Source organism: Eublepharis macularius, chromosome 13 (assembly GCF_028583425.1).
Source record: "Eublepharis macularius isolate TG4126 chromosome 13, MPM_Emac_v1.0, whole genome shotgun sequence".
Taxonomy (NCBI): Eukaryota; Metazoa; Chordata; class Lepidosauria; order Squamata; family Eublepharidae; genus Eublepharis; species Eublepharis macularius.
Genome location: NC_072802.1, coordinates 66,241,078 through 66,267,018, shown reverse-complemented (window position 1 = coordinate 66,267,018; position 25,941 = coordinate 66,241,078). Strand labels below are relative to the sequence as shown.

Below are 25,941 nucleotides of genomic sequence, written 5' to 3'. Positions count from 1 at the left end.
TAGGTGAGTGGTGGCAGGTGGGGCAGAAGCTGAGAATGGGGTATCCCCCAACCCCACCAGGGGATCTGGAAGCCATAAAGCATGCGTTTCTCTTTAAATCCTCACTTTAAAAAAGAGAGAGAGAGAGCCAGCAGGACTCTAATCTGGAGAGCCAGGTTTGATTCCCCACTCCTCCGCTTGAAGCCAGCTGGGTGACCTTGGGTCAGTCACAGCTCTCTCGGAGCTCTCTCATCCCCACTCACCTCACTGGGTGATTGTTGTGGGGATAATAATGACATGCTTTGTAAACTGCTCTGAGTGGGCATTAAGTTGTCCTAAATCAAATGTTATTATTATTAATTGGGGGCAATCGTTGAAAGTATCCACCAAAGGAGAGGGAATGCAAGAAAAGTGGAATTCCTACAAAAGCCCCTGTGGAAGGTCTATGTCTTACTTGTTTAATATAACTTCACTTATAGTTTCCCTTTCTTGCTGAGACTAGAGGTGGATTACCCAATTAAAACAGTGCAATAAGGATAGTATCAAACATGTAACAGAGAATAGAGCTGGATTACAAAATTAGAGAACATTGTACAAACAATAAAACAGAGATGGGTTTCAAAACTGCAGAAAAATGCAATTAGACTAATGTAATATATACAATAAAATTGCCTAAAGTTTCTCAGATGTTGACTGCAACGGTGTCTCTTCCCATAAAAGTACCCTCCTGAACGTTTCTGTTTTGCACATTCTGTGTGATGATAAAAACAAGAGAACTTCCCTGAGCCCATTGAGCTGGTTTTTCTACCTGGTAGGAAGCACAACAGAGTATGCATGGAAGCGGGCAGTTGCCCATTTTACCTCTTTATAGGGTAACGCCTTCAGAAGGCTTGCTTCGCATGGGAAATGTTGGGAGAGGCGGCCCTCCAAATATGTGGGTTTTGGTAGGATTGCAGATTCTGAGTTGGGAAATTCCTGGAGATTTAGAGGTGGTAGAATCAATCATAGAATCATAGGGTTGGAAGGGACCTCCAGGGTCATCTAGTCCAACCCCCTGCACGATGTGGGAAATTCACAAATACCTCCCCCTACCACACATCCAGTGACCCCTGCTCCATGCCCAGAAGATGGCAAAACATCGTCAGGATCCCTAGCCAAACTGACCCGGGGGAAAATGCTACCCGGCCCCGGCAGGAGGGGGGAATCTGGCACTTAGCCATGGTGATCTTTGGGCTCCTGTGAAGTGTGGGAGCATGTCCGCCACTGGGCGCAATGATATCACTTCCAGAAGTGATGTTGCTGTGCCCGGTGGGAGCATACCTATTGCACACTGGCCTGGGAGGTTTTTAGTCTCTTTCCCGAACCAACCTGGTGAGTAGCAGCAGGGAGCAGAGTCTGGAAGCAGAGGATCCCCCATTCCCACCGGGGGACTGGCATCCCTAAGGGGTAGAGACTAGAAAGGGTGGAGTTCAGGGAGGGAGCTTAGCACACCAAAGCTGCCAATTTTTCCATGGAAACTCATCTCTGTAGCCTGGAGATCAGCTGGAGATCTCCAGGCCCCAACAGGAAGTTGGCTAACTTGATTCCTGAGAGCTGCTGTAGCACATTGGTTAAGTGGTTTGACTGCGAATCTAGCACTCTGCTGGTTCTAATCCCATTATTGCCATGAGCTCATTAGGTGGCCTTGGGGAAGCCACTCCTCTCAGCCCCAGCTCCCCAGCTGTATTGCGGGGATAATAATAACACTAATTTGTTCACTGTTCTGGGTGAGGCACTATGTCTAGATGAGCGGTATACAAGTGCTGTTGTTGTTGTTGTTGTTGTTGTTGTTATATTCTAATCTCATTTTTTTACATTGGTTCTCAAAGCGGCTTAGGGGAGTCAATTTATGTTCGGTGTAAAAATATTCCTTGCAAAATAGATTCTTAGTTGAGCAATGGGCAAGTATGATGGAAGGGTATTTTTCTCCACCTTGCCTTCCCTTGGATGTCACCGTAAGGGGCTAGAAAGCTGCAAGTTGGTGGAAAGTCCTTTAACTTAAGGTGGACCAACTCTGAAGAGATACCTCCTACCCTGCTGTAGTGCTTGCACTCCATACTCTTGTCTCCCATAAAGCATGGAGGGAGGATGGCATAAATCTGTTCATGATGGAAATATGACTGGCTGCTTCTTGCAGATCTCCTCACTTGGCTAATCTATCTAATCATGTCCTTACTATTGGGTGGCTGCTATGATTTATGGCATGTTCGTTTTAACTGCTCAAGGGAAGCACTGCAGGGTTTGAAAGAGGAGCGAAAAGGAGTGAATGGAGTCAGAAGATTGAAAACCTTGATATAGAACAGGGGTCTCCAACATTTTCAAGAGAACTGGCAGAGGATGGTGGGCTGAACCACAAAATGGCTGCTTCAGGAGATGCAGCCAACCACAAAATGGCTGCCACAGGAGGTGGAGCCAACCACAAAATGGCTGCCACAGGAGGTGTTGCTAATCACAAACTGTCCAGGAGTGAGATTATGAATAACTCTAACAGTAGCGCTTCAACATTTCAGGCAGATGCTCGTTTTACAGGGTGACTTTTAAAACGAATGTGCTGTTTTAAAATACTTTCTTGCATACACACTGCTAATCAGAAGCCCTGCTGGGCAAAAGCCCCACCCACTTTTAAAAACACTTGGTGGGGCCCAGGAAGGGTATTGGTGGGCACCATGGGCACCTATGAGCATTGTGATGGGGATCCCTGTTGTAGAAGGAGAGAAGCTGTTGTTGTCAGGAGGGAAAAAATCACACCCTGCAAGTCATCTAATATTGGAGAAAAGTGTTATGCAGATATTGAGTAACTTATTTGGAGATATACTTTAGGAAGCTGGGCCTCATTATTATCTAGTGCTTATAAAGCACCTGATATGTCCTAGATAGGTAAAGGTAAAGCAAGCACCGAGTCATTACTGACCCATGGGGGATGTTGCATCACGACATTTTCTTGGCAGACTTTTTGTTACAGGGCGGTTTGCCATTGCCTTCCCCAGTCATCTACACTTTACCCCCAGGAAACTGGGTACTCATTTTACCAACCTCAGAAGGATGGAAGGCTGAGTCAACCTTGAGCCGGCTACCCGAACCCGGCTTCCACCAGGATCGAACTCAGCTCATGAGCAGAGCTTGGGCTGCAGTACTGCCGCTTACCACTCTGCGCCACAGGGCTCTTCCATGTCCTAGATATTATACATTAATTAACATAATGAGAAGGTACGATTTTCTGGATAAGTCAATAAAGCTAGGAAAAGTGGAAGGCAGTAGGAAAAGAGGAAGACCTAAAACAATATGGCTTGACTCAATAAAAGAAGCCACGTTCTCCAGTTTGCAGGATTGGAGCAAGTCTGTTCAGGATAGGATATTTGGAAGGTCTTTCATTCATAGGGTCACCAGAGGCTGGAGGCAACTTAACACAGCACATAACACGCACAAATATATCTAATTATTTTTGGCTCCTTCTCAGTTCTATGATTCTATGCTTCTTAAAAAACCCAACCCTGAAGGGAAGATTTGGTACGTACCTTGTGCTTTCCAAAAATAAACCCCCCATTCCCAGGAATTCTCCTTCTGTGCTTGAGACAGATCATGTCATTTTGCATTTATGTCATCGTTTGCATAATTTCTTCTGAGGGCTAGATGAAGGTCTTGGGTTCTGCTCTAGTCCTTGCACGTCCTGCTCTAGTCTCCCCTAAAGCATGAGCGCACCCTTTTATGCACTGAAATGTATTCATCTGTACTTCATAAACCTCCATGAATGCGCCAGCAGTTTCCAAACCCCTGTGCTGAGGCAGTAGCCCGTGGAACCTGAAGCCAGGTATTCATTCGTGCCCAGATCCTGCCACATGCTATCGTATTTCTGTGGCATCATGCTGAAACAAGCTGATATTTATCCCTGCAGTTAGGAAACTGAGCTGATGTTGGAAGAATGTGAATTGCTTGGGGAAACGAGGAGAGGGAGGGAGAGAGCACGGAGCTGAAAAGATCCTTAGTGAAAGAAGACATCGTGTAGAAGAGTTTTGGAAGGAAAGATAACATAGAGCAGGTATCTTTTTCCTTTCCTTTCAAGATCCTTTGATTTCTTTAAGGAAAATATGGGCCGTTTCCACACGGCTTACCTTGTTCCGGAAAACAGCAAAATCTCACACGAAGACACTGTTATCACAGAAGATAGCATCTTCTTGTACAATAACAGCGTCTTCTCGCGCAATTTCACACGCAATTTCGCTGTTTTCCGGAACAAGGTAAGCCATGTGGAAACGGCCATGGGGGAGAGAAACTTGACCGAAGCCAGTGTGATCCTTGAGTATTCACCAGCAAATAAGGGGCTATGTTGTCTTTGGGTACAATAGGGGGTAGTTTATTTAATATAGGAGTATTCCACAGTTCACGATAAGAATTATAGAGAGGGCATTCCAGTATTATACGGGTCAAAGAATCGACCTTTTCCATGTTGCATTTGCAAAGTTTGTCCAAATAGGGTGTGTTCTGGAGAGCCAGCTTGGTGTAGTGGTTAAGAGTGCGGGACTCTAATCTGGAGAGCCGGGTTTGATTCCCCACTCCTCCGCTTGAAGCCAGCTGGGTGACCTTGGGTCAGTCACAGCTCTCTTGGAGCTCTCTCAGCCCCACCCACCTCGCAGGGTGTTTTGTTGCGGGGATAATAATAACATACTTTGTAGACTTCTCTGAGTGGGTGTTAAGTCAGCCTGAAGGGCAATATATAAATCGAATGTTGTTGTTGTTGTTGTTGTTATATATTATGGTACCTCCCATATAAAACTGAAGGAGCAGCATTCAGATGTGTGAGCATAAATGCTCATAAGGCAGGTATAAAGAACATCAGCATGGATCCAACTTTAGGTGGGAGAACTTCCTTCATTTTAAGCCTTCCTCCAGCCTAAAGAACCGTCCTCTAACTCATCGATACTCAGTGGCTCAGAAGCCATATATGGCTCTTTGACGATACCTGTAGCCAGGACTCATTTTGAGGGGGGACGTGCAGGAACACAGTTCCGGCAGTTCTCCAAAGAGGCCATATGTTAGATGGCCCCACCCACCTGACTTTCAGCCATTTTGGGCCCATTTCGGCCTGGATTGGGGCCAAAACAGCCTGGATTGGATTGGTGCTGGGCGGGGGAACCCTCCCCTGCCCAGCACTGACCTGATATTTCGACTATTTAGTGCCCCCTTTTGCCATTTGGAGCCCAATTACGGCCCTGAATGGCCAGGATTGGGTCCAAAACAGCCAGGATAGGTGATGTCAGGGGGTGTGGCATATGCTAATGAGTTATGCTAATGACACACTTCTGGTGATGTCAAGGGGCATGGCATATGCTAATGAGTTATGCTAATGAGTTATGCTAATGAGTTCCTACCGCTTTTTTTCTATGAAATGACCCCTGCCTATAACTCTTCTAAACACCGTTCCCGAAAATGACACCTGCTCCATGTTCCAAGAAAGTGGGAAGGCCATTTATCAGCAGGGCTTGTGGTTGTCAGGTGGTTCCCATCTTGCAACTGCCAGGGGAACTGCAGGATGGGCCTGAAAAATCCTGTGTATATTTCTTTATTTAATCATTGTATACTCGATAGTTATAGGTTTTATTATTGTGTGTGTTTCATGGGGTGGTGCTCAGGGCATGCAGCAATCTTGAAGCTCTTTTGGTTTCTGATCATTGTGAATGTGGCTTTCTGTGACCCCCCCACCCCACCCAGTGAGCACCGCTGCTCTACCTCCAGTGGCTCCTCCATTGGAGAAAAGTTTTCAACTCTGCTCGGTGGAGTGGTGGGATCCATGCCTACTCACTGGGGTTAGGTTAGGAATGGGGGCAGCTGTACCCAAATTCTGGTTCAGATTACAGATGGGCACAAACAGCAATACAAACAAACAAAAAGCCACAAACAGCCCAATCTGCTGTTCAAGAACAAGATGTTCATGAGGCCCCATTCTAAATGAACAGGTGGTTGTTGCAAGCCTCGTTCATTTGTCAAGTCAGACAGTCTGGCCCCTGCAATCAATTCCCTTGGCAACTTCAGCAGGGATTGTTTGAACTCTGTCTGAACTCCTGCTGTTGCCCTGGAAACCCCAATCTAAGCCCAATTTAGCTTGGTAGGCAGGTCTTCCTTTCAAGTGTGGAGCTCCAAATTTGTTACAAGGGAGCAAAGAGCAGGGGGGAGGGGGGCTCCCAGCTCTGGCTTTGCAGACAGTGGAGAGGGAGAGACAGCTGCTGTTGGCATTTTGAGAGAGAGACAGGGAGAGTGCATTGGAGCTTGAATTTTCTTTGTGTGTGGTGGGATAGGGATCTACCCCTTCAGGTTCCAGGACTGCTACCAGGCTCTGGGGCCAAGCTATTATTTATTATTGGTACCTTTCCTGGTGCCTCCTCAGTTAGGGTTTCTGGGAGTGTTGCAGTAGGGATCTTGACCAAACTTGGATGATGGCTGAAGGAGAGCCTGCTGGCCCCCCACGAACATCCAACCACAAACATGCTCACAAACAGGTCATGTTCATAAGTGTTCGTGAGTCCCTGTTCATGGACAATGAACATCATGTTCGGGGTCCAGATCGATTGTCCTCCATCTCAGAGTCCCTGAGATGGAGATTAAGGCTGAGTTGGAGACTGTGGCCAGTATGAGGTAGAGTTACCAGCTCTCGTTGGGAAATTCCTGGAGATTTTTGAGGTGGAGCCTGGAGAGGGTGGGGTTTAGGAAAGGGAGGGGCCTCATCTGGGTATAATACCATGGAATCCACCCTTCAAAGCAGCCATTTTCTCCAGGGGAACTAATCTATGTTAGTTGAAGATCAGTTGTAATTCCAGGAGATCTCCAGCTGTAATTCCAGGTGATCTCCAGTTACCCTCTAGAGGCCAGCAATCTGGGGGTGAATATATGAAACTGCTTTATGCAGTTGGACCATTGGTCTATTTGACTACGACTGGCAACAGTTCTCCAGGATACAAGAGAAGGAGCCAAAAATAAGAGTAGAGTCTTTCCCAGCATCTGTTTCCTGAGCTCTTTTAACAGGAGATGATAGAGATTCTAGGTTTGCAAACAGAAAGGAACCAGTACTTCTGTTCATGCGGAGAGTAAATTTTGTAAGTTTGCTGCATTGATTCCTGTATCCTCATTTCAGCTGCTCTTCTCCCTTGTGAAAGAACAAACCCATGGATATTTTTTGCAAAAGTTTCACTTACTTTTGCATTGCATTTTTTCCCATAGAAATGCATGTGTTTTGCAAAGTTATTTGTTGCATGAAGGAACAAATTCATCTGCAGAATGCAAGTAAACGAACACAGCTGTATTGGCTATATTGCTAGTAATAATACGGAAATTAATAACAATCTTAAGCTCCTTCCTTAGCCCCTCTTCCCCAAAGGCTTACAAATATTATACAATTAAATATAGTGCACTTCTCCCAGCATAACTTATACATGACTTTGCATTTCTTGGGCTTAACCCGCCTTTTGTGTGTGTGTGTGTTAACATTCTCGTCTCATAAAATTCAGCCTGTGCATAGCAGTATAGTGTGTGATTCAACTACAAATCAAAATCCAAACCAACAGGGAAAACACAAACCAAGAATCAATGTTGTTGTTCTCTTTTTGGATTCTGCTTTGCTCTGTGTTAGGAGGAGGTGTTTTCTCCTAGCCCGAAACCCACTTGGGTGCCTTGAGCATACGGGAGTTACATGGTTTAGGAGTTGTTCGGACGTGTGTTATGCATGCATGCTCAATAAAGCAAGGAGCAGCAAGACACTCAAAAATACACACCAAGGAGACGGAAGAATAGATTTCCAAGCAGTGAACTAGAAAGAAAAGCTCCCCAAAATGTGGAGAGAGCACCCATCAAAACAGACAATTGTTACCAAGTAGATTTTAAGCAAATTGATGTATGTTTTAGTTAGGGGTGAATTAAGTCAAGCATTTCGGCAACTTCGGCTTGATTGTTTTAAAAATGTGAGCCTATTCTCATGTCCATAGATCCAGAGGAGTTAGCCGTGTTAGTCTGTAGTAGCAAAATCGAAAAGAGTCCAGTAGCACCTTTAAGACTAACCAACTTTACTGTAGCATAAGCTTTCGAGAATCACAGTTCTCTTCGTCAGATGCGTCGTTTGCATCTCATGTCATTTGCTATGCGCAGGGAATATTTTGTGTAGAAAAGCTTTCAGTCATGTGGCAGTAGGAAGTGGTATAGCCTAGATTAGTTATACCCAGGGCTTTTTTTTCTGGGAAAAGAGGTGGTGGAACCCAGTGGGTTGCCCTCGGAGAAAATGGTCACATGGCCGGTGGCCCCGCCCCCTGATCTCCAGACAGAGGGGAGTTTAGATTGCCCTCCACACCACTGCATAGAGGGCAATCTAAACTCCCCTCTGTCTGGAGATCAGGGGACGGGGCCACCAGCCATGTGACCATTTTCAAGAGGTGCTGGAACTCCGTTACACCGCGTTCCAGCTGAAAAAAAGCCCTGGTTATACCCGGTCTCTTGGCTTGCCATTGTGATCGGGAAGTCAGTTGTTCACTACGTTCTTTAGATCCATCTGGGAAAATATGGATGCATCCATTCCCATTTTTGTACTTTTTTTCCCCGCGCACACCCCACAACCCATCAGCTGCCACCATCCCCAACTGTTAAAAGGCACCTGCTGAAAAGGGGAGGGGGGGTCGATTTGAGGTTTTTGAGTTGAAGCTTACTACTTAAGTATCTCTTGCTGCACGTTCCTGGGAGCAAGTTCCACTGAATAAAATAGGACCTACTTCAGAGTAGACCTGCTTAGAATTGCTCTCTGGTGTGTGTTCCTTTGGTTTGTCTAGGGTTGTCAGCTCCAAGTTGGGAAATTCCTGGAGATCTAGGGGGTGAAACCTGGAGAAACCTGGAGAAAGTGGGATTTGGGGAGGGAAAGGACCTTGGCATGGCATAATTCCATAGAGTCCACTCCCCAAAGTAGCCATTTTCTACAGGTGAACTGATCTCTGTGGCCTGAAGACCAGTGGTAATTCCGGAGGATCTCCAGCCACTACCTGGAGGCTGGCAACTCTATGTTTGTCCATGAATGTAGTGTTCAGTGTGGCCATCTCTTCACAAACAGATGCTGTTGAGTGCACTACAGCCTCTATAGACATTAAAAACCCATACTGTGAAAATCACATCTATTCAAGTCTCTTCTTTTTTTTTATAATACTTTTAATTTTATTAATAACATTTAAAGCCCAATAAAAAGGCAGAGAAAAGAGACATTAAAGAAAAAGGGAGGGAGGGAGAGAGAGAGAGAGAGAGAGAGAGAGAGGAGCAATAATTAAAGGGAAAAAACAAAGAAAAATAATGCATATTTCATTTTCCATTTTCCTTTACAACACCTATCATATCTTTACTCACATTATACTTGTAATACCTCTAAAAATTACCTTTTCAATTTTGCCCCCCTTCTATTTATTTTTCCCAAATTTATCTTCTTCGAAATCAGATCCACAAATCATCAATTCGTTTTTTCTCATCTCACTCGGAAAGTCTAGTAATTTCAAGTCTCTTCTGATCCAGTGTAAAAGATATTTTACTTGGTTGTTGTTACCTGAAATCTGTTACCTGCAGCTTAGCTATCCAGCAGAAAGTTCCAGATTTGCATCCCAGGAACCTCTAACTAGTTTTGCTACAAAATTAACTGCCCTGGTAGTGTAGAAAGCATAGGGGTGCCAGACCCCCAGTGGGGGTGGGGGATCCCCCACCCTTGCCCCCCACACTCCACCCCCGCTTACCGGGCCAGCAGGGGGGCACGCACCCTCCATGCACGCTCCCCTGTGGAGCTCATTTTGGTGCAGCTCGGGCCCGTTTTGAGACGTTGCGGGGCACAGGAGCATTCCCATGCTCCACAGTGGCTCAGAGTGGGCCCAATCCAGGCCCAAACAGGGCTGTTTTGAGGGGCTGCGGAGTGCAGGAGCGTTCCTGCACTCCACAGAAGCCCCCAACACAAGCCCCTGCAGAGTGTGGGCGCTCGGGGGGGGGGGGGTGCGCAGCGTGATGACGTCACTTCCTGGAAGTGACATCATCGCGCTTTGCGGGAGCACACATGTGCACCCCCCGGCAGAACAGAGGTAAGAGCCAGGCCGCGATCCCCCGCTGGGAGCTTGAGGGGGCCTGGCAACCCTAAGAAAGCAACCAGTTGGTGTCTTATGGCTCCTTTTGATTGACTGTCCCATAATTCTCTCCTGTTCTTACACAGCAGAGACCCACCCCTCACCAAAAGTGCTTGGAAATGGACATATTTAATATTGCCTCTTACTATTGCAAAAGCCTGGCCCCCTAACAAGGGCCGTCACCGGCAGTGATCTGACATGCCCTCTTAGTAACGATCTGCCCTGCATCTCCTCCTGCCAGGGAGATTTCTGGGCCCACAACACACCTCTGCATTTGCTAGTGTGCTTTGATCAGCGCGTTGCTTCGGTTTTCTTTTCCATGGAATTAAAATAGCATCGAAAGCGTACTGTCTAGCTGCACCCGCGGGCTTGCGATATGATCCTGTTTGTCAAAGCGTTGCTAATTGTATGAAGAAAGTTCTTTTTTTAAAAAAAAACAACTCCCATTAATATTGAGTTCAGAGAGTCTGACTTCTCTCTCTCCCTGTCTTTTTTTTTTTTTAGAAAATAAAGAACGGGTCTGGCAACAAGCAGATTTGCCTGGTGTGATTAAACATTGGCAGCTCTTCCGGGGGAGGAATTGATAATTATGAAAGTAGAAAGAGAACGGTCCTTGGGATGGAGGGCTGCAGAGTTTGTGACCACATCATTCCCAACATAGGCATGCTATAGAGTTGCCAGCTCTGGATTGCAAAATACCTGGAGATTTTGAGGGTGGAGCCTGGAGACGGTGTGGTTTGGGGAGGGGCTGGAGCCCAGCAGGTTATAACGCCATAGTGTACCCGCCAAAGCAGGCATTTTCACCAGAGGAGCTGATCTCTGTCATCTGGAGACATGGTAATTCTGGGAGATCTCCAGGTCCCACCTGGAGGCTGGCAACCCTTGCAGCTTAACAAGAGCTTGCTTTATCTTCTGGTTTTGCTACTTGCCTGAGGCACCGAAATAAGGTTTCTCAAACCCTTGTCAGGCCATAATCCCGGGTTGTGAGTTTCACTGGGCATCACATAGTCGCCAGGCCTGGGCTAAAGCCTTGATCTTGCAAAGCAGTCATAAAGAACACTAGAAATAGGCTACTAATAACATTATTTAGTAGGGATGGACACTCAGGTTGTTGTGGGTTTTCCGGGCTACACCTCTGAAGGTGTAGCCCGGGTTGTGGGTTTTTTGGTGCTACACCTCTGAAGATGCCAGCCACAGCTGCTGGCGAAATGTCAGGAACGACAATGCCAAGACCACAGCAATACAGCCCGGAAAACCCACAACAACCTTCGTTCTCCGGCCGTGAAAGCCTTCGACAATACATCGATGGACACTCATTTTCAAACTAATGAAAAGCATGAACAGAAGCCCCCCATGCTTGCTCTGCTAGACCAACATGAGCAAATGGCATTAAGAACAAAGAACATTCATCCCCTGGAAGTCCAGTTTACAGAGATGGAGGAGATCTGAGGGAGGGGGAGAGAGGGAAAATGGAACTGACATTGAAGCTTTCCATTCACTGATGTCAAACAAATCTTGTAACAGAAGAGAATTGGTCTGAGAGGGCTTGCTTTCTTCTGTGTTTCTACCAATCATTGAGGGACTCCATACAAGCAGCAAACTGCCTCTTTGCCTATATGGGTTCTGTTCTCTTTGAGACAGGGCATTTTTATAATATTTCTGGGATTCTGTTGTTGGATGAATTTTACCTCCATTCATATCCCCTTAGTGATTCGTTGCTAAACGAGGGCCCCTTCTTGTTCCCTTCCCAGTCTAGCTCTTTTCTACATAGCATCCAACATAGTGCAGAAATATTAATTTATTATTATTATTATTATTTTATTCTATTTAGGTCATTTATAGTCCACCTTTCTCACTGAGACTAAAAGCAGATTACATAGTGTGAGCTTAGTACAGTCAATATCAAGCATTTCAATAAACAGTGCCGTAAGGTAAATAAATGCAAGTTTACAAAGACATAGTATGAGCAAAAATCCAATACAGAGTTGAAGAAATGCTGAAACAGAGCATAAGCAATTGGAGCCCTTATTTGTTAGAAAATCACAAGGAAGCCCTTTTCCATGATCTTGGATATACAGGGACTCTCAGCAGTTAGACAACAGTGAGGAATTCACTTCAGCTCTGCATCTGACGAAGAGAGCTGTGGTTCTCGAAAGCTTATGCTACAGTAAAGTTGGTTAGTCTTAAAGGTGCTGCTGGACTCTTTTCTATTTTGTTACTGCAGACTAACACAGTTAACTTTTCTGGATCCACGTCATCTACTTAAGACATGAATTGAGACTCAAGTATGCCCGCTTCTACAAGCTTTGAGTGAAATTATTTCACAGAAATTGATAAATTAATAAAAGTAGAGTATGAGCTTTCCTGAGTCAGATGGATCATGCCTTTCCCGGGGTGCAATCCCTCTGAAACTTGGGGAGTCTTCAGAGGACAGTGAGGACTATGTCCCCTGCAAATGTGGTGGGTATTGGACATTGGGAAGGTCAGTTTGTAACCCCTCAAAGTAGCTTCCAGCAGACAGTCCAGTTTTTGCCACTGTGAAAAGAACATGACATGAAAGGGGGACACCCATGGACTCTCCTTTCCCCGGCTCAAGTTCAGCTAAGTCCCAAGGGGGCCGTTCTGGCTCCCACGAACCTCCAACTACGAACATGTTCGTGAACATGTCGTGTCCGTCAATGTTCGTGAATCCCTGTTTGTGGATGGCAACGAACAACGAACATCGTGTCCATTTTTTTCCTGTTCATGCCCATCTCTAGTCATAACTCAGGAGTGAGCTGCGACTCAGAAAAGCTCATACCATAACAAATATTGTTGGTCTTATAGGCGCTACTGGACTCTTGCTCCTTTCTACTGCTACAGACAGACTAACACGGCTACCCATCTTGGTCTAATAAAAGTAGAGTCGGTGCAAGTTATTTATTTTTCTTTAATGGATTCTTCAAGCGGGCTTTGATGCCTTGATTTGTGGCTAGAGTGACTTGAATGATGGCTGAAATAGATTGAAATTCTCTTGGCAAGAGTTTCCATAAAGCAACAGCTTTGCACTGGCAGGAGAAAGGGAATGAATGATCCGGCTGGAGAGCAGGACCCAGTCGACAGGACAAAACTGTAGACATTCCAACCATTCAGTTTCAATTTTCTGTGCAAAAGCTAGCAATTTTAGCAAAGTATGTGTTTTTCCTCTGAAAAGAAAAACTCTTCAGTTGTGTGAATAGTCACTTGTTTTCTCCTTCTCCGGCCCAATTATTTTCTTCAGCGGCAACTATTTCCTTCTTCCTTCTGACCTCACCCAATCAGAGATAAGGGAACGCAGCAGAACGCAGCAGAGCCAATCAGGTGTGCCTGCATGGTGGCATCACTGCCAGCTAGAGAGGACAATGTAAATAAAGAAGCACGTATTTTTGCAAGGAGTTTTGAACAATAATGAACAGATGCAAACAAAATTGTTCATGGAATAATTTGGGATTCATTTGGACTTTGTTCCAGTAAAAAGAAAATACAGGGTTTCCCCTTGAGATCTCTCAGGTGCTGAATGCAAACATTAATCCCTTTATGTACCCAGGAGCAGACCTCGAAACCCAAGCATTACGCAGCAAGCATTCTTGAAAAATGGAGGGGAGCGGGGAGATGAAAAATAATTTGAGGCTTAAATGAGGTGTAGCCAAAAGGGGGCAGTGTTTATTAAGCTGAAATGTAAAATTGCTTGGCCGCATGAATTTGCTTTCTAGGAGAAAGCCTTATAGCACAACAGGAATACATACCTTTTTTTCTGGTTGTATATCTGGCTGGCTGTCTTGTCTCTATCCTTCTCTCTTCCCTGGGCTAAGGGTGGCACTAACATCAGTTCAGTGACTTATACTCTCCCTAAAACTGCTCTTCATCTAGGTAATGAATATGGTAAAAAAAGGTAAAGGTAGTCCCCTGTGCAAGCACCGAGTCATTACTGGCCCATAGGGGGACGTCGCATCATGACGTTTTCTTGGCATTTTGTTACGGGGTGGTTTGCCATTGCCTTCCCCAGTCATCTACACTTTACCTCCACCAACCTCAGAAGGATGGAAGGCTGAGTCAACCTTAAGCCAGCTACCTGAACCCGGCTTCCACCAGGATCAAACTCAGGTCGTGAGCAGAGCTTGGGCTGCAGTACTGCAGCTTACCACTCTGTGCCACGGGGCTCCTAATGAATATGGGCAGTTTGAGAAATCGGTGAAAGATAAATTAAACATCATGATAATATTAACCCGAAGAATAACCATTGGTAATTCCTTCCTACATACTGCCACGCTCTTATCTCCTATGAACGCATGAAGCTGCCTGATACTAAATCAGCCCTCCAAAGAATTATTCATCTTAGTCGGAATTCAAACTGTGTGCATCAGTTTTCTCAGTACTCGATGCTCTGGAGCATGCCCCACGCACTGAATGCGCCGAGTAAATCGCAGTGCATAAAATTCAGCAACACACTCCTTACCATCCATCTTCGAAACCTGCAAGCTGTTGCTCCTGATGTCAAAATTACTCCTTCTCTGCTCTACACGGAGTCAAATCTGACGTCTGACTCTCAACTAGACAGATGAGTCTGGCATTCCTACCTGGGCTTGATGATCCATCAAATCGTTCCAAGGGCCTGTGGCTCAATGCAAAGGACATGTTTTAAATGCAGAAGATCGGCTCCTGGCATCTCCAGCGAAAGGAACACGAATATCAGATACTGTGAAAGACCCAGAGATCCTGGGGACCACTGCTGATCAGGATAGACAGTGGTGAGCTACATGGACCAAGGGACTGACTCAGCATAAGGCAGAATGACATGTGCATACAGAAACAGAGAATCACAGGGCTGGAAGGGCGCTCTGGGGTCATCTAGTCCAACCCCCTGCACAATACAGGGAATTCACAAATACCTCTCCCCCACACACTCAGTGACCCTTACTCCATGCCCAGAAGATGGCAAAGTACCATCAGGATCCCTAGCCAAACTGCCCTGGAGCAAATTGCTTCCGGACCCCAAGGTGGCAATTGGCATTACCCTGGGCGTGTAAGAAGGGGCCACAAGAACTAAGCATTGATGCAACCCTTCCTGCCCTCCCTCTCATGATCTGCCCAGGTTCACCGAATCAGCATTGCTGTCAAATGGCCATCTAGCCTCTGCTTAATAAACTCCAAAGAAGGAGAGCCCACCACCTCCCGAGGAAGCCTGTTCCACTGAAGGACTGTTTGCTGCTGGACAATCTATCACACCGCCTTGAACTGTTTGGAGAAAGGGTAGAATAAAAATGCATTAGATAGACATAGAATTGGTTGGAAGGGTCACCTAGTCCAACCCCCTGCACAGTGCAGGAAATTCACAACTATCTCCCCCACACACACACACTCCCAGAGACCCCTGATCCATGCCCAGAAGATGGCAAAACACCGTCAGGATCCCTAGCCAAACTGGCCTGGGGAAAATTGCTTCCTGGCCCCAAAGTGGCGATTGGCATTACCCTGGGTGTGTCAGAAGGAGCCACGAGGACCAAGCCCTGATGTAACCCTTCCTTCCCTCCTTGCCCAGGTTCACAGAATCAGCATTGCTGTCTGATGACCATCTAGCCTCTGCTTAAAAACTTCCAAAGAAGATATGTCCTCTCCTTCTCAATGGGGATGGCTGTGGCTCAGTGATAGAGCATATACTTTGCATACAAAAGGTCTCGGGTTTGTTTCCTGTTTGCCTTCACTTTAATGGATCACAGGGGCTGGGAACGATCTTTCATCACCAGAGAACTGCAGACAGCAATTTTATGTTATTGAGCTCAATAGACGAACATTCTGACTTTGATTAAAGTAGTTTCCTATGTTCTAGTCACACCAAAACAGAGAAGCAAAATGGTGCCGTGGAGGCGAAATATCATCATTTTTATTATTATAAGCTTATTACAGTGGGAAGAGAGCCTTACACATCCCCTTTCAAAGCATCATGTGAAATGCATAGGAATCTTTTTTTTTTGCAACATCCAAAATGATGTAGCATCTTTTTCTTGTGTGTTTTCTTCTGCGTTGGTGCGGTCTTCTTTTTTGGTCTCTGGTTACACCAAAACCCATGCGAAGTGCTAAGCATAATGAATATAACAGGAGCAGTAGTTTGTGCTTGGTGATGTGATTGGTACTTTATGCCCATCATGCATCACTGATGTTCGAGATCTGGGAAATTAAAACATGGGAAGGATTTTCATGCTGTCTCCCAGCTATCTCTTGAACTGCTGTGGATTTAATTGCTATTCATCTGCATTTATCTTGTATGTCCATTTGTCATGGTTACTGATAAAACACTAGGTCCTGCTTATTAATCTGAAAGGATGTCAAGATGCAGAAATGCAGGTGAAATCATAAGATTCCCCCTCCTTTTAATTGGTAGTTGATAGGAGCGTATTAATTACACATTTGCTTCTTGGGCATGGCAGATCATTGCAAAGCTTTTCAAATCTCAGTAAGGACATTCCTTTGAACCTAAAGTCCTAATTCCTCAGTTGCATATGTAAATAAAGGCTTTCATAAACTCAGCTCACAGAGGAGGGTGCCCACTGCATCTCTGCCTGAGGGATTGCTCTGAGGGTGCCTCCTTTCAATCAGTCTCCGTTGGGAAATTCTACTCAGATTGGGTCAACACAATGATTCCCAGTGCAGAGTCACTGCATAAAATTTCCCAGCCTAAAAGAGGATGCCTGTTGTATCTCTCCATGAGTCAGCACTCTGAGCTTGCTTCCATCTACCTCAGGGCCAAAATAGACGTCACATTTTTTTAAAAGAGTTGAGTCTGGGGGAGCCTCCTTTCCCCGTGATATTTCTGGTTGGGAAAACAGTATGGATGGGAAAGCAAGAGCCCTATCCCCAATTCAATGGGGCTTTCCTTTATTTATAAACAGACAGTTGTCATAGCTACTGTGTGGCTGTGAGGAGAGAGTTAAGTCCAGGGACCCTTCAGCGCTGACTCTTTAAAAATGTAACATCTATTTTGATCCTCAGTAACTCATGCAGAGACATAGCAGGATGGGCTTGTCGAAAAACAGGTAATCTATACCCTCGTGAACTGTAAATACGAATGGATTCAGTAATGTATCATACAGAGATATTGTGGGCAGCCAAGGATATTTTGCCGGGTTTCTGTTTCAGAAACAATTGAATAATATCCAGTATACAGGCACTGCAAAATTATCACCTGCCACTACCCAAGCTTCTAGAAGGAAAATGGCCAGAGGAATGTAGAAGAGTTCCGGTGGACAAACCTCTGAATCTATGTGCTTTGGGCTTATGAAAGTCTATAATTCTTTAACATCTTGAGATATACTAGCAGGTCTCTTGCTGCACTCTAGCATACCCAGCCTCTAAGGATGAAGTGATGTATCTCTTTTCTTTTTTTTATTTTGTGTATTGTCATTGGTTTCAGTCTGCCCCTCATTATCATTGCTTCTTTTGATGGTCGTTTGGGGAGCTTTAAACATAATTTGGGCGGCCATTTTTATTCCATTTATGTGTAATGAACACCAAAATAACATTTTTACAAAACAAATTCCTTTAAACGGGAACAATTTGGCTCTAGGAAAGCTTGAGAAAAGAAAGACTCTTGAGTTCATTTGTGACAGAGGAGAAAAGAACTCCAAACAGGGATATTCTCTAACTGAGTTTGGACCCATCTCTGTATGCCAAGCGACATGGGAATGACTTCTCCCAAATGCAGAGGACGAGACATCCATAGCTCCTGCTTGCGGGAATTTAAACATTCGCTTTAAATAAATGTAAGACACGTTCCTCTCTCACTTCCTGACCTAATTCCACCTCATCAGTTGACCTTGTTATGTAAAGCTGAGAGCTCTTTGAAAGAGGGGGGGCGGCTTGGGAAGAGGGCATGGCAGATTATATACATTTATTTAGAAGCTTAGAGTTTTGAGCATTCATACCCACCCACCCCCTCCATTCCAACATTAATGCCATCCCTCCATTGATTTCCCGTACTGTATATATAACCTGCTACATTTCACAATTTTCCCTCTGTATGGAAATAGCTTTTACATAATCAGCATGCATTGTGTGTGAGAGACGGATTCCCCCAATGTTGGCTATTATAGTTAATTAACACAATGGCTTCATGCAGAGTTTTGAAGAAATTTTTAAAAATTTGCCTCGGGTCCTGGATTGAGCTACTAACCCTGGCCAGAGAAAAGTCTGTCCTCTAACAAAAACCCCCATCTGCCATATTTCAGGGTGGAAAGAGAAATCTCTACCTCCCGAGGAAAGTGCACCGCCCAATCAAACTCCAAGCATCATGAACCCAATTGCAAGTGACAACAAACCTCTCTAAGGCAGCTGGCCTCCAAAAAACCTGGATGGAAGGAGAAGGCAGAGGGGAATGTTTCCTTCTAGGTAGCATTTTCACAATTCCCCCCACTTAGGGTTGCCATTCCCCCACTGAGGGCGGGGGATCCCCTTGTCCCACCCCCCACCCCCCACCCCCATTTACCTGGCTGGCAGGGGCGGCACGGGCCTCATGGGCGGGCTCCTGGGTGGTGTGGCACGCTCCCACATGCCCAAAACAGCCCAGACTGGGCCCAAATCAGCCCGGATCGGGCCTCTGCTGCACGGGGGAGTGCTCCATTATGTGGCAGTGGCCTGTTCCAAGCTAATGCGGGCCCGATCCAGCCTGTTTTGGGCCCAATTTGGCCCAAAATGGCCCGGATCGGGCTGCTGCCAGGCAGGGGAGTGCTCCCGCATTAGGGTTGCCAGCCTCCAGGTAGTGGCTGGAGATCTCCCGGAATTACAACAGGTCTCCAGGCCACAGAGATCAGTTCACCTGGAGAAAATGGCTACTTTGGGGTGTGGACTGTATGGAATTATGCCCTGCCAAGGTCCTTTCCCTCCCCAAACCCCACTTTCTCCAGGTTTCTCCAGGTTTCACCCCCCAGATCTCCAGGAATTTCCCAACTTGGAGCTGGCAACCCTGTCCCCCATGCAGCAGCAGCCCATTCCAGGCCGATTCAGGCCCCCTGTGGAGCATGGGAGCGCTCCCGGGGCATCCACAGCCTGTGTGATAACATCACTGTCTGGAAGGAGAAAACCAAAAGGCAGGTGCTGAGTCCCCCACCTCCCACCGGGAGTACAGGGGGACCTGGCAACCCTACCCCCACTTCAGATTTAAAAAAAATACATTTCTATGGTTATCTAAACTCAGAGGGGTATAAAAAGATATGCAGGACATTCTTTCCTCAGCTCAGGGATTCCCAAACAGTTGGTGGGTGAAGCACCATTCTTTTTTTTTTCTGAATTGACATTGAAGGCATACATCCTTTGTATTGCAGGAAAATAATTACAGTACGGAAGAGTAAGAATATGGAGGTGTTGAATTGGCGGTTCAAGACCGACAACAGGAAATGCTTCTTGACATCATGCATGATTAACTTGGGGAGGTTTGGGGGCAAGAACATGGGAGGGTGAAACGTCTTGTCTGCTGCCATATCCCCAGAAATTATATAGGGTAGCTCTAAGAATCACTGAAAACTCCATAAGGAACAGGCCTGGCTCGACTGCATGCATTCCACCTGGGAGACATGCAGCCAAAATGGCATGTGGTTGAGTGGAATGCACAGAGTCAGGGTGGTCCCCCACACCTTTCCCCCCTGCTCTCCAGGTGACCAATGGCAAGGGGTGGTGGATGGGATTATGGGATCTGCTGCCCCCAGCGGGGGCTGGTCACCCTACCACTCTCTCACTTCTGGGGAAAACTTGGAAGTGACCGAAAGTAGCTCTAGGAATTGCCAGAAATTCCATAGAGTTTTCCCTGGAAGCGATGTCGAAGCGCATGTGCAGCGGTTGAGTTCCTAGGACCACCATCCCCATCCCCTGATTTGCCCTAAGGGGGACCTGGCAACTCTGCGTAGCAGGGCACATGATGTGAGCCTTTAAAAAAAAATCTCCTGCCAGTGCTCGGAGCAGCAGTGGGCAGGGACGGCTGCTAATAGGAGACCGAGCAGCCCTACATGTTGGGTTGTTGGAGAATGTGCACATGTGCAGTGCTGTCGAGCATCCTGTTATGCAGAAAGTAACTCGCCAAGCAGGTAAACTGCTTTAGAACAGGTAAACTGTGCATTTTTTTAAAAAAAAAATCCTTTCTTGCAACTGGTAAGCAGAACAGGCGATGAACCGGGTGGGTTGCTCGAGAATCCCTCATTGCAATTTTATCGATACTATTCCGAATAGTAATGCTGTTGACACAGACATAACAAAGTTTGGCAGTTGTAGGAGGAGGACGCTTTTAGAAGACGTGCTCTTCTGATTGTTTCTTTTTTACATTTCTTGACAGAGCAAAGGTGAAGAAAGGGGTCAACATCCTCAGCGCGAAAGCAAGTGACCCGCGCCAGTGGGATGTGACACAAGAGGTGGGCAATGGCGGAAAACACTCCACCACAACTGTGATGTGTCAGAGAATAACCCAGAGTGCAAAGAGCAGGTGAGTGGTCGCCGTCTCTCTGCGTGAGAACCGTGCATCGCATGCAGAAGCTTGGTCTCAAACTTCACTGGCACGGCACGAAGCAGACCGAAGCACCGATTCAGAAATTGAGAGATGCTGATCTGCATGTCTCAGCAGATCAACCGGTCCTCGCCGGTCCTTTTTTTTTGGACACACGTTTCCAGGATGCTGTCAAAGTAGAACATGGCAGCAAAATGAGTTTCAGGGTAGGGCTATGAATAATAACAATAACAACATTTGATTTATATACCACCCTTCGGGACCCACTCAGAGAGGTTTACAAAGTGTATTATTATTATCCCCACCCACAACAATCACCCTGTGAGGTGGGTGGGGCTGAGAGAGCTCTGAGAGAGCTGAGACTGACCCATGGTCACCCAGCTGGCTTCAGGCAGAGGAGTGGAGAATCAAACCTGGTTCTCCAGATTAGAACCTGCCTTTCTCCCAATCAACTCAGGAGCCAAAGTGAATCGAAGGCTTTTTCCCCTTCGAGTGTACCATGGACACAATGATACTTAGTGCTTTTGAGTGGTGAAAGCGCTTCACACACCTTACCTTGTAATCCTGACAACGGCCCAGTAATATAGACCAATACTGGTCAGTATTGCAGTCCAGTAATATAAGTGAATACTGTTAATCCCATATTGCAGCTGGCCTAAGGACCCCTAGAAAGTTCATGGCAGAGGCAAGATCTGAAGCAGAGACCTCCCAGATCACAGCTCGTTCTCTCCTCTATGATGCTACCCAACTCCTGCTTCTATTTATTCACTTCCTTTGTGGCAGAATAAGTTGATACATTTGGGGGCATCCTTAACAGGAAGGGGAAACTCACCCATTATCCAAGCTTTACCCAGAGGAGTATGTACCGAATGCACATGTCAAGAAACAGTGCTTGTTTCTTGACAGTCAGTTGTTTGTCTAGTACTCAGGATCACCCAATGAAAATGACGGGCAGGAGATTCAGGGGAACTTCTTCACTCAGTGCACAGGTGACTTGTGGAACTCACCGCCACAAGATGTGGTGATGCCCAATGGCCGAGGTGGCTTTTAACGAGGCTTTGGTGACTATCTGGAGAGTAGGTCTATCAGCGTCTGTTTCATATGACATCTGTGTTGAATCTCCATGTTCAGAGACACATTCCTCTGAATACTGATTTCTTGGAGGGGGGATGAAAATGAGAGATGGCCACAACTGTCATGTCTTGCTTCTAGGCTTTGCAGAAGCATCAGGCATCTCATCTTTGAAATCAGAATGCTGGGATAGATGGACCATTGGTGTTATCCAACAAGGCAATGTTTATGTTCTCTAAGGAAAAACATTGGCCATTTCATATATGAAATAAGGACGTTTGCTCTTCTTCGGGGCACTGGGAACCCTTTGGAGGGGCAAAGTGTAGCAGTGTGAACAGACCCTCCATTTGCACATGTCTTCCCTATTGCCATTTGGCTACCCAAATAAAAGCAGACTACTTATTAGGGAGGTGCATAATGGAAAAAAGAGCTGGAATCAATGGGCAGAAGAGGAGGAGTGCATTCGGGGCCATTTGGGGGCCATTCTAAGCAAAGTCGGCCTCAGAGCACTGTTTCCCTCTCATGCCCCACGCCGGGAAGGACAGGCAAGGAAGCGGCAAAGCACTTGAGTGGCCAAAATTCATGATATATAAGGGTAACAAAATGGACAAAATTTGAAACCGCATCAGGGCCACTGAAAACAAAATAACGGCAGCAGCTTCATTCCAAAATCCCGACTCCGAACCTGGACCAGCAAAAAGACCCACCCAAGTTTTTTTCTGGGAAAAGAGGTGGTGGAACTCAGTGGGTTGCTCTCAGAGAAAATGGTCACATGGCTGGTGGCCCCGCCCCCTGATCTCCAGACAGAAGGGAGTTTAGTTTGCCCTCCGCGCCGCTCGGCGGCGCGGAGGGCAAACTAAACTCCCCTCTGTCTGGAGATCAGGGGGCGGGGCCACCAGCCATGTGACCATTTTCAAGAGGTTCCGGAACTCTGTTCCACTGCGTTCCAGCTGAAAAAAAGCCCTGCCCCTACTACTTACAGTACAAAATAAGCCAACCTTTTCCTGTGCGTTCCCCTTGCACGCCCTTGTTATTAGAGAACATCTTCGAATGGCTTTACAGCGCATTGGCGAGTTGGGCTTCATTGCTGTGACCTTGCATTTCACAGGAGTAATGACTCCGTCGCTGGTTGGTCCATCAACTTGTGAATGAACTCTCCCTATAATGAGGCTCGCTCGCTCATATGCCATTAGTGTGGGATCATCATGCAAATGGAAGGAGGCGAGGAGAGGAAGCTGCCTCTGTTTTTGCATTTGCAGGCAGAAGGAGGCTCGCGCTGATGGAGACTTCGAAGCATTTGGCTGCCACAAAAAGGCACACAGTACAGTGCAATGCACTGAAATAACCATATGCTTATTTATAGGGTAGGCCATTGAGATGTGACTTTATCGTTTATGTAGCAAGGGTCTTCTTGAACCTTCCGTTGCAGATGTTGCTAGTTTGATTCCAGGCCTGGGCATCTCCTGACACAGGGATTTTGTTAGTTACAGTGGCAGCCGAAATAAAGAGATAATGTCCTTTCAGACTCACCGGCAGTCACTTCCTTTAACAATAACAACATTAGATTTATATACCTCCCTTCAGGACAACTTAATGCCCATTCAAAGCGGTTTACAAAGTATGCCATTATTATCCCCGCACCAAAACACCCGGTGGGGTGGATGGGGCTGAGAGAGCTCTGAGAGAGCTGTGACTAGCCCAAGGTCACCCAGCTGGCTTCAAGCCGAGGAGTGGGGAATCAAACCCAGCTCTCCAGATTAGAGTCCTGCCGCTCGTAAGTGACTGACTCAAGGTCAGCCAGCTGGCTTCAAGTGGAGGAGTGGGGAATCAAACCTGGCTCTCCAGATTAGAGTCCTGCCGCTCATAAGTGACTGACTCAACGTCAGCCAGCTGGCTTCAAGTGGAGGAGTGGGGAATCAAACCCGGCTCTCCAGATTAGAGTCCCGTGCTGTTAACCACTACACCAAACTGGCTTTCCTTCCAGCCAGGCGGTCATTTGTTTGCTGCCTCTTGCACCCCCCAATGAGCTATGCAAGGTCAGTCAGCTGTGTCCTAGCCAATTAAGGCTGTAGCAACTATTTTCATTTTTTGAAGGGATATTTGTGTCTGAAACGGGCTTTGGAAAACTGAGGACCAAAAAAGAGGGGAGGGGAAGCAGTGACATGCAATGAAGACTGCAGTCTTCTGCAAATTACTTAGGAGCAGCCTCACTAAACACATTGGGACGTGGTGCTGAGTAAATATATTGAGGATTGGGCTGCTGAAAGTGAAAGTTTGAGGGTTGCCCAACAGAAGAACAAGGATGTGCCTGCAATTGACTCGTGTGACCACAGGACGTTCCACAGGACGTTCCAGGCAAGAGACAGGCATAGGTGGTTTACTGTTGCCATCATCCGCCTAGCAACTCCATTTTTCTTGGGTGGTCTCCCATCCAAAGTACTAACCATGGCCAACCCTGCTTAGCTTTTAAGTTCTGATGAGCTCGGCATAAGCTGGGCTATTCAGGTTGCTGGTGCCCAACAGCAAGGCAATGGACACATGTCTTTCACATTCACCTCGCCTCCTAAAACTTCAAGTTGTACGGTCAACGATTCTTACTGTGAAACAAATTGTAGCAATAGCCCTGCACAATAACAAGTTGTTTAGCACTTGAGCGATGAACAAGATTGAGCCCTGGCCTGGCAGCCTGTCGAATAATGTGAAACAAGGCTAGGAAATAGCACGGTGCAATAGCCAATCAGTTAAGGCTTCACTGAGAAAAATACCCAGCAGCCACTGAAACAGCAAGTTGTCAGCCCTTAGTGAGAAACAAGCCTGAGAAGTAGCTCTGTGGAATAGCAAGCCTGTTAGTACGAAATGTTTGCGCATTAGCTTGGCAAACTGTGCAATAACAAATCGTCTAGTCAATAGCCTTTGATGAGAAATGAGTCTGAGAACTAGCCCTGTACTGAAGTCAGTGCTCAAACAAGGATGAGGTTGAGCGTTAACCTGGTAGTTTGTGCAATAGGAAGTCACTCAGTCAGCCACGCTTAACATGGGCCGTTTCCACACTACTCACCTTCATCCGGAACGTTGCGGAACGTCGCGATAAAACCGCGGAAGATAGCATCTTCTCGTGCAAGTTTTGCACGACATCGCGCAAAACTCGTGCGAGAAGACACTATCTTCCGCATTTTTTTCGCGATGTTCCGCAGCGTTCTGGATGAAGGTGAGTAGCGTGGAAACGGCCATGGAATAAATCCGAGCAGTTATTTGGGTTTTATTTCTTTGTTTCGCTTTTGGACAGTTTAGATTTTATTTAGCTTTCACACAGCCATCTGATTCCCTCCTTATTCCTTATCCACATCTGAAACGTACCCAGAAGTAATTCACTTTGCTCACATGTATCTCTTGTTGCTCTTGCATCCTTCCATCTTTTCCCTCTGTAGCTCCCCACTCCAACTTTCAATTATAAACTGTTTGGGGACAGGTCCCTATCTTTTTTACTTACGGTACCCTGTTTGCTGCCGTATTCATTCACTGTGCTGTATAAGACATTCTACTGATTATAATTTTGCAGTTGGCTCAAACACGGGCCGGCTGGCTCTTACGCGAGTCAAGCAGTTTAAAGTCCTTCTGCGTTCAGTGCATGGTTAAGCGGGGAGGGACACGTTTGGACTTCTCTAAAGCACAGAAAACATCTGTTGCCTTGAGCGGTTTACAGATTCAATCCGTCCCCTATGGATGCCATTCCCATTAGCGGATTTGAAATGGAGAGTTTACAATACCGGCAAAGGGTGAAGGAAGTTGATGGAACTTGCCAAGCAGAGAAGCATAGATATTCTTGAAAAAGGAGCTGCGGCTTTTGATGCGGCATGTAAAGTATCATTATATTTGCAGGAAAACGACATTTGGGCCATTGAGCCCCACCAGCCCCACCGTCACTCAAGCCTGATTAGATATGCGTCCAGAAATAGAATTGTGCGTTTCGTTTTACCTGTTGTATAAGGAACAGCACGAGGTGACTTCTGCTGAAGTCAGTGATGTAGATGAATTTTGAGTTCGGGGGGGGGGGTCATAAAGCAAACTCCCCAACTCAAAAAGAGCTGCACCCCATTTTTTTAGTTGGGTGCAGACATCTTTTGTATCTGGGCCAACTTGAGCTGGGCTTTATATATCCCTCCCTGGCCCGTGCAACAGATTTTATCTTTGCAAATGAAAGAAGAAAAGTGGAAGAGGGTTCAGTTCATACAG

The 25,941-nt window shown here is 46.3% G+C and overlaps 1 protein-coding gene across 1 annotated transcript in view; it reads left to right on the top strand.

The window, feature by feature from the left end:
• The window catches only part of LOC129341007 (transmembrane protein 132C-like), a 189,531-nt gene that overhangs the window by 57,545 nt on the left and 106,045 nt on the right, over nt 1-25,941 (top strand). The window contains exon 3 of the mRNA XM_054995873.1: nt 20,470-20,616. Within this exon, the coding sequence (XP_054851848.1) occupies nt 20,470-20,616 (147 nt within the window). The remainder of the gene's footprint in view (nt 1-20,469; nt 20,617-25,941) is intronic.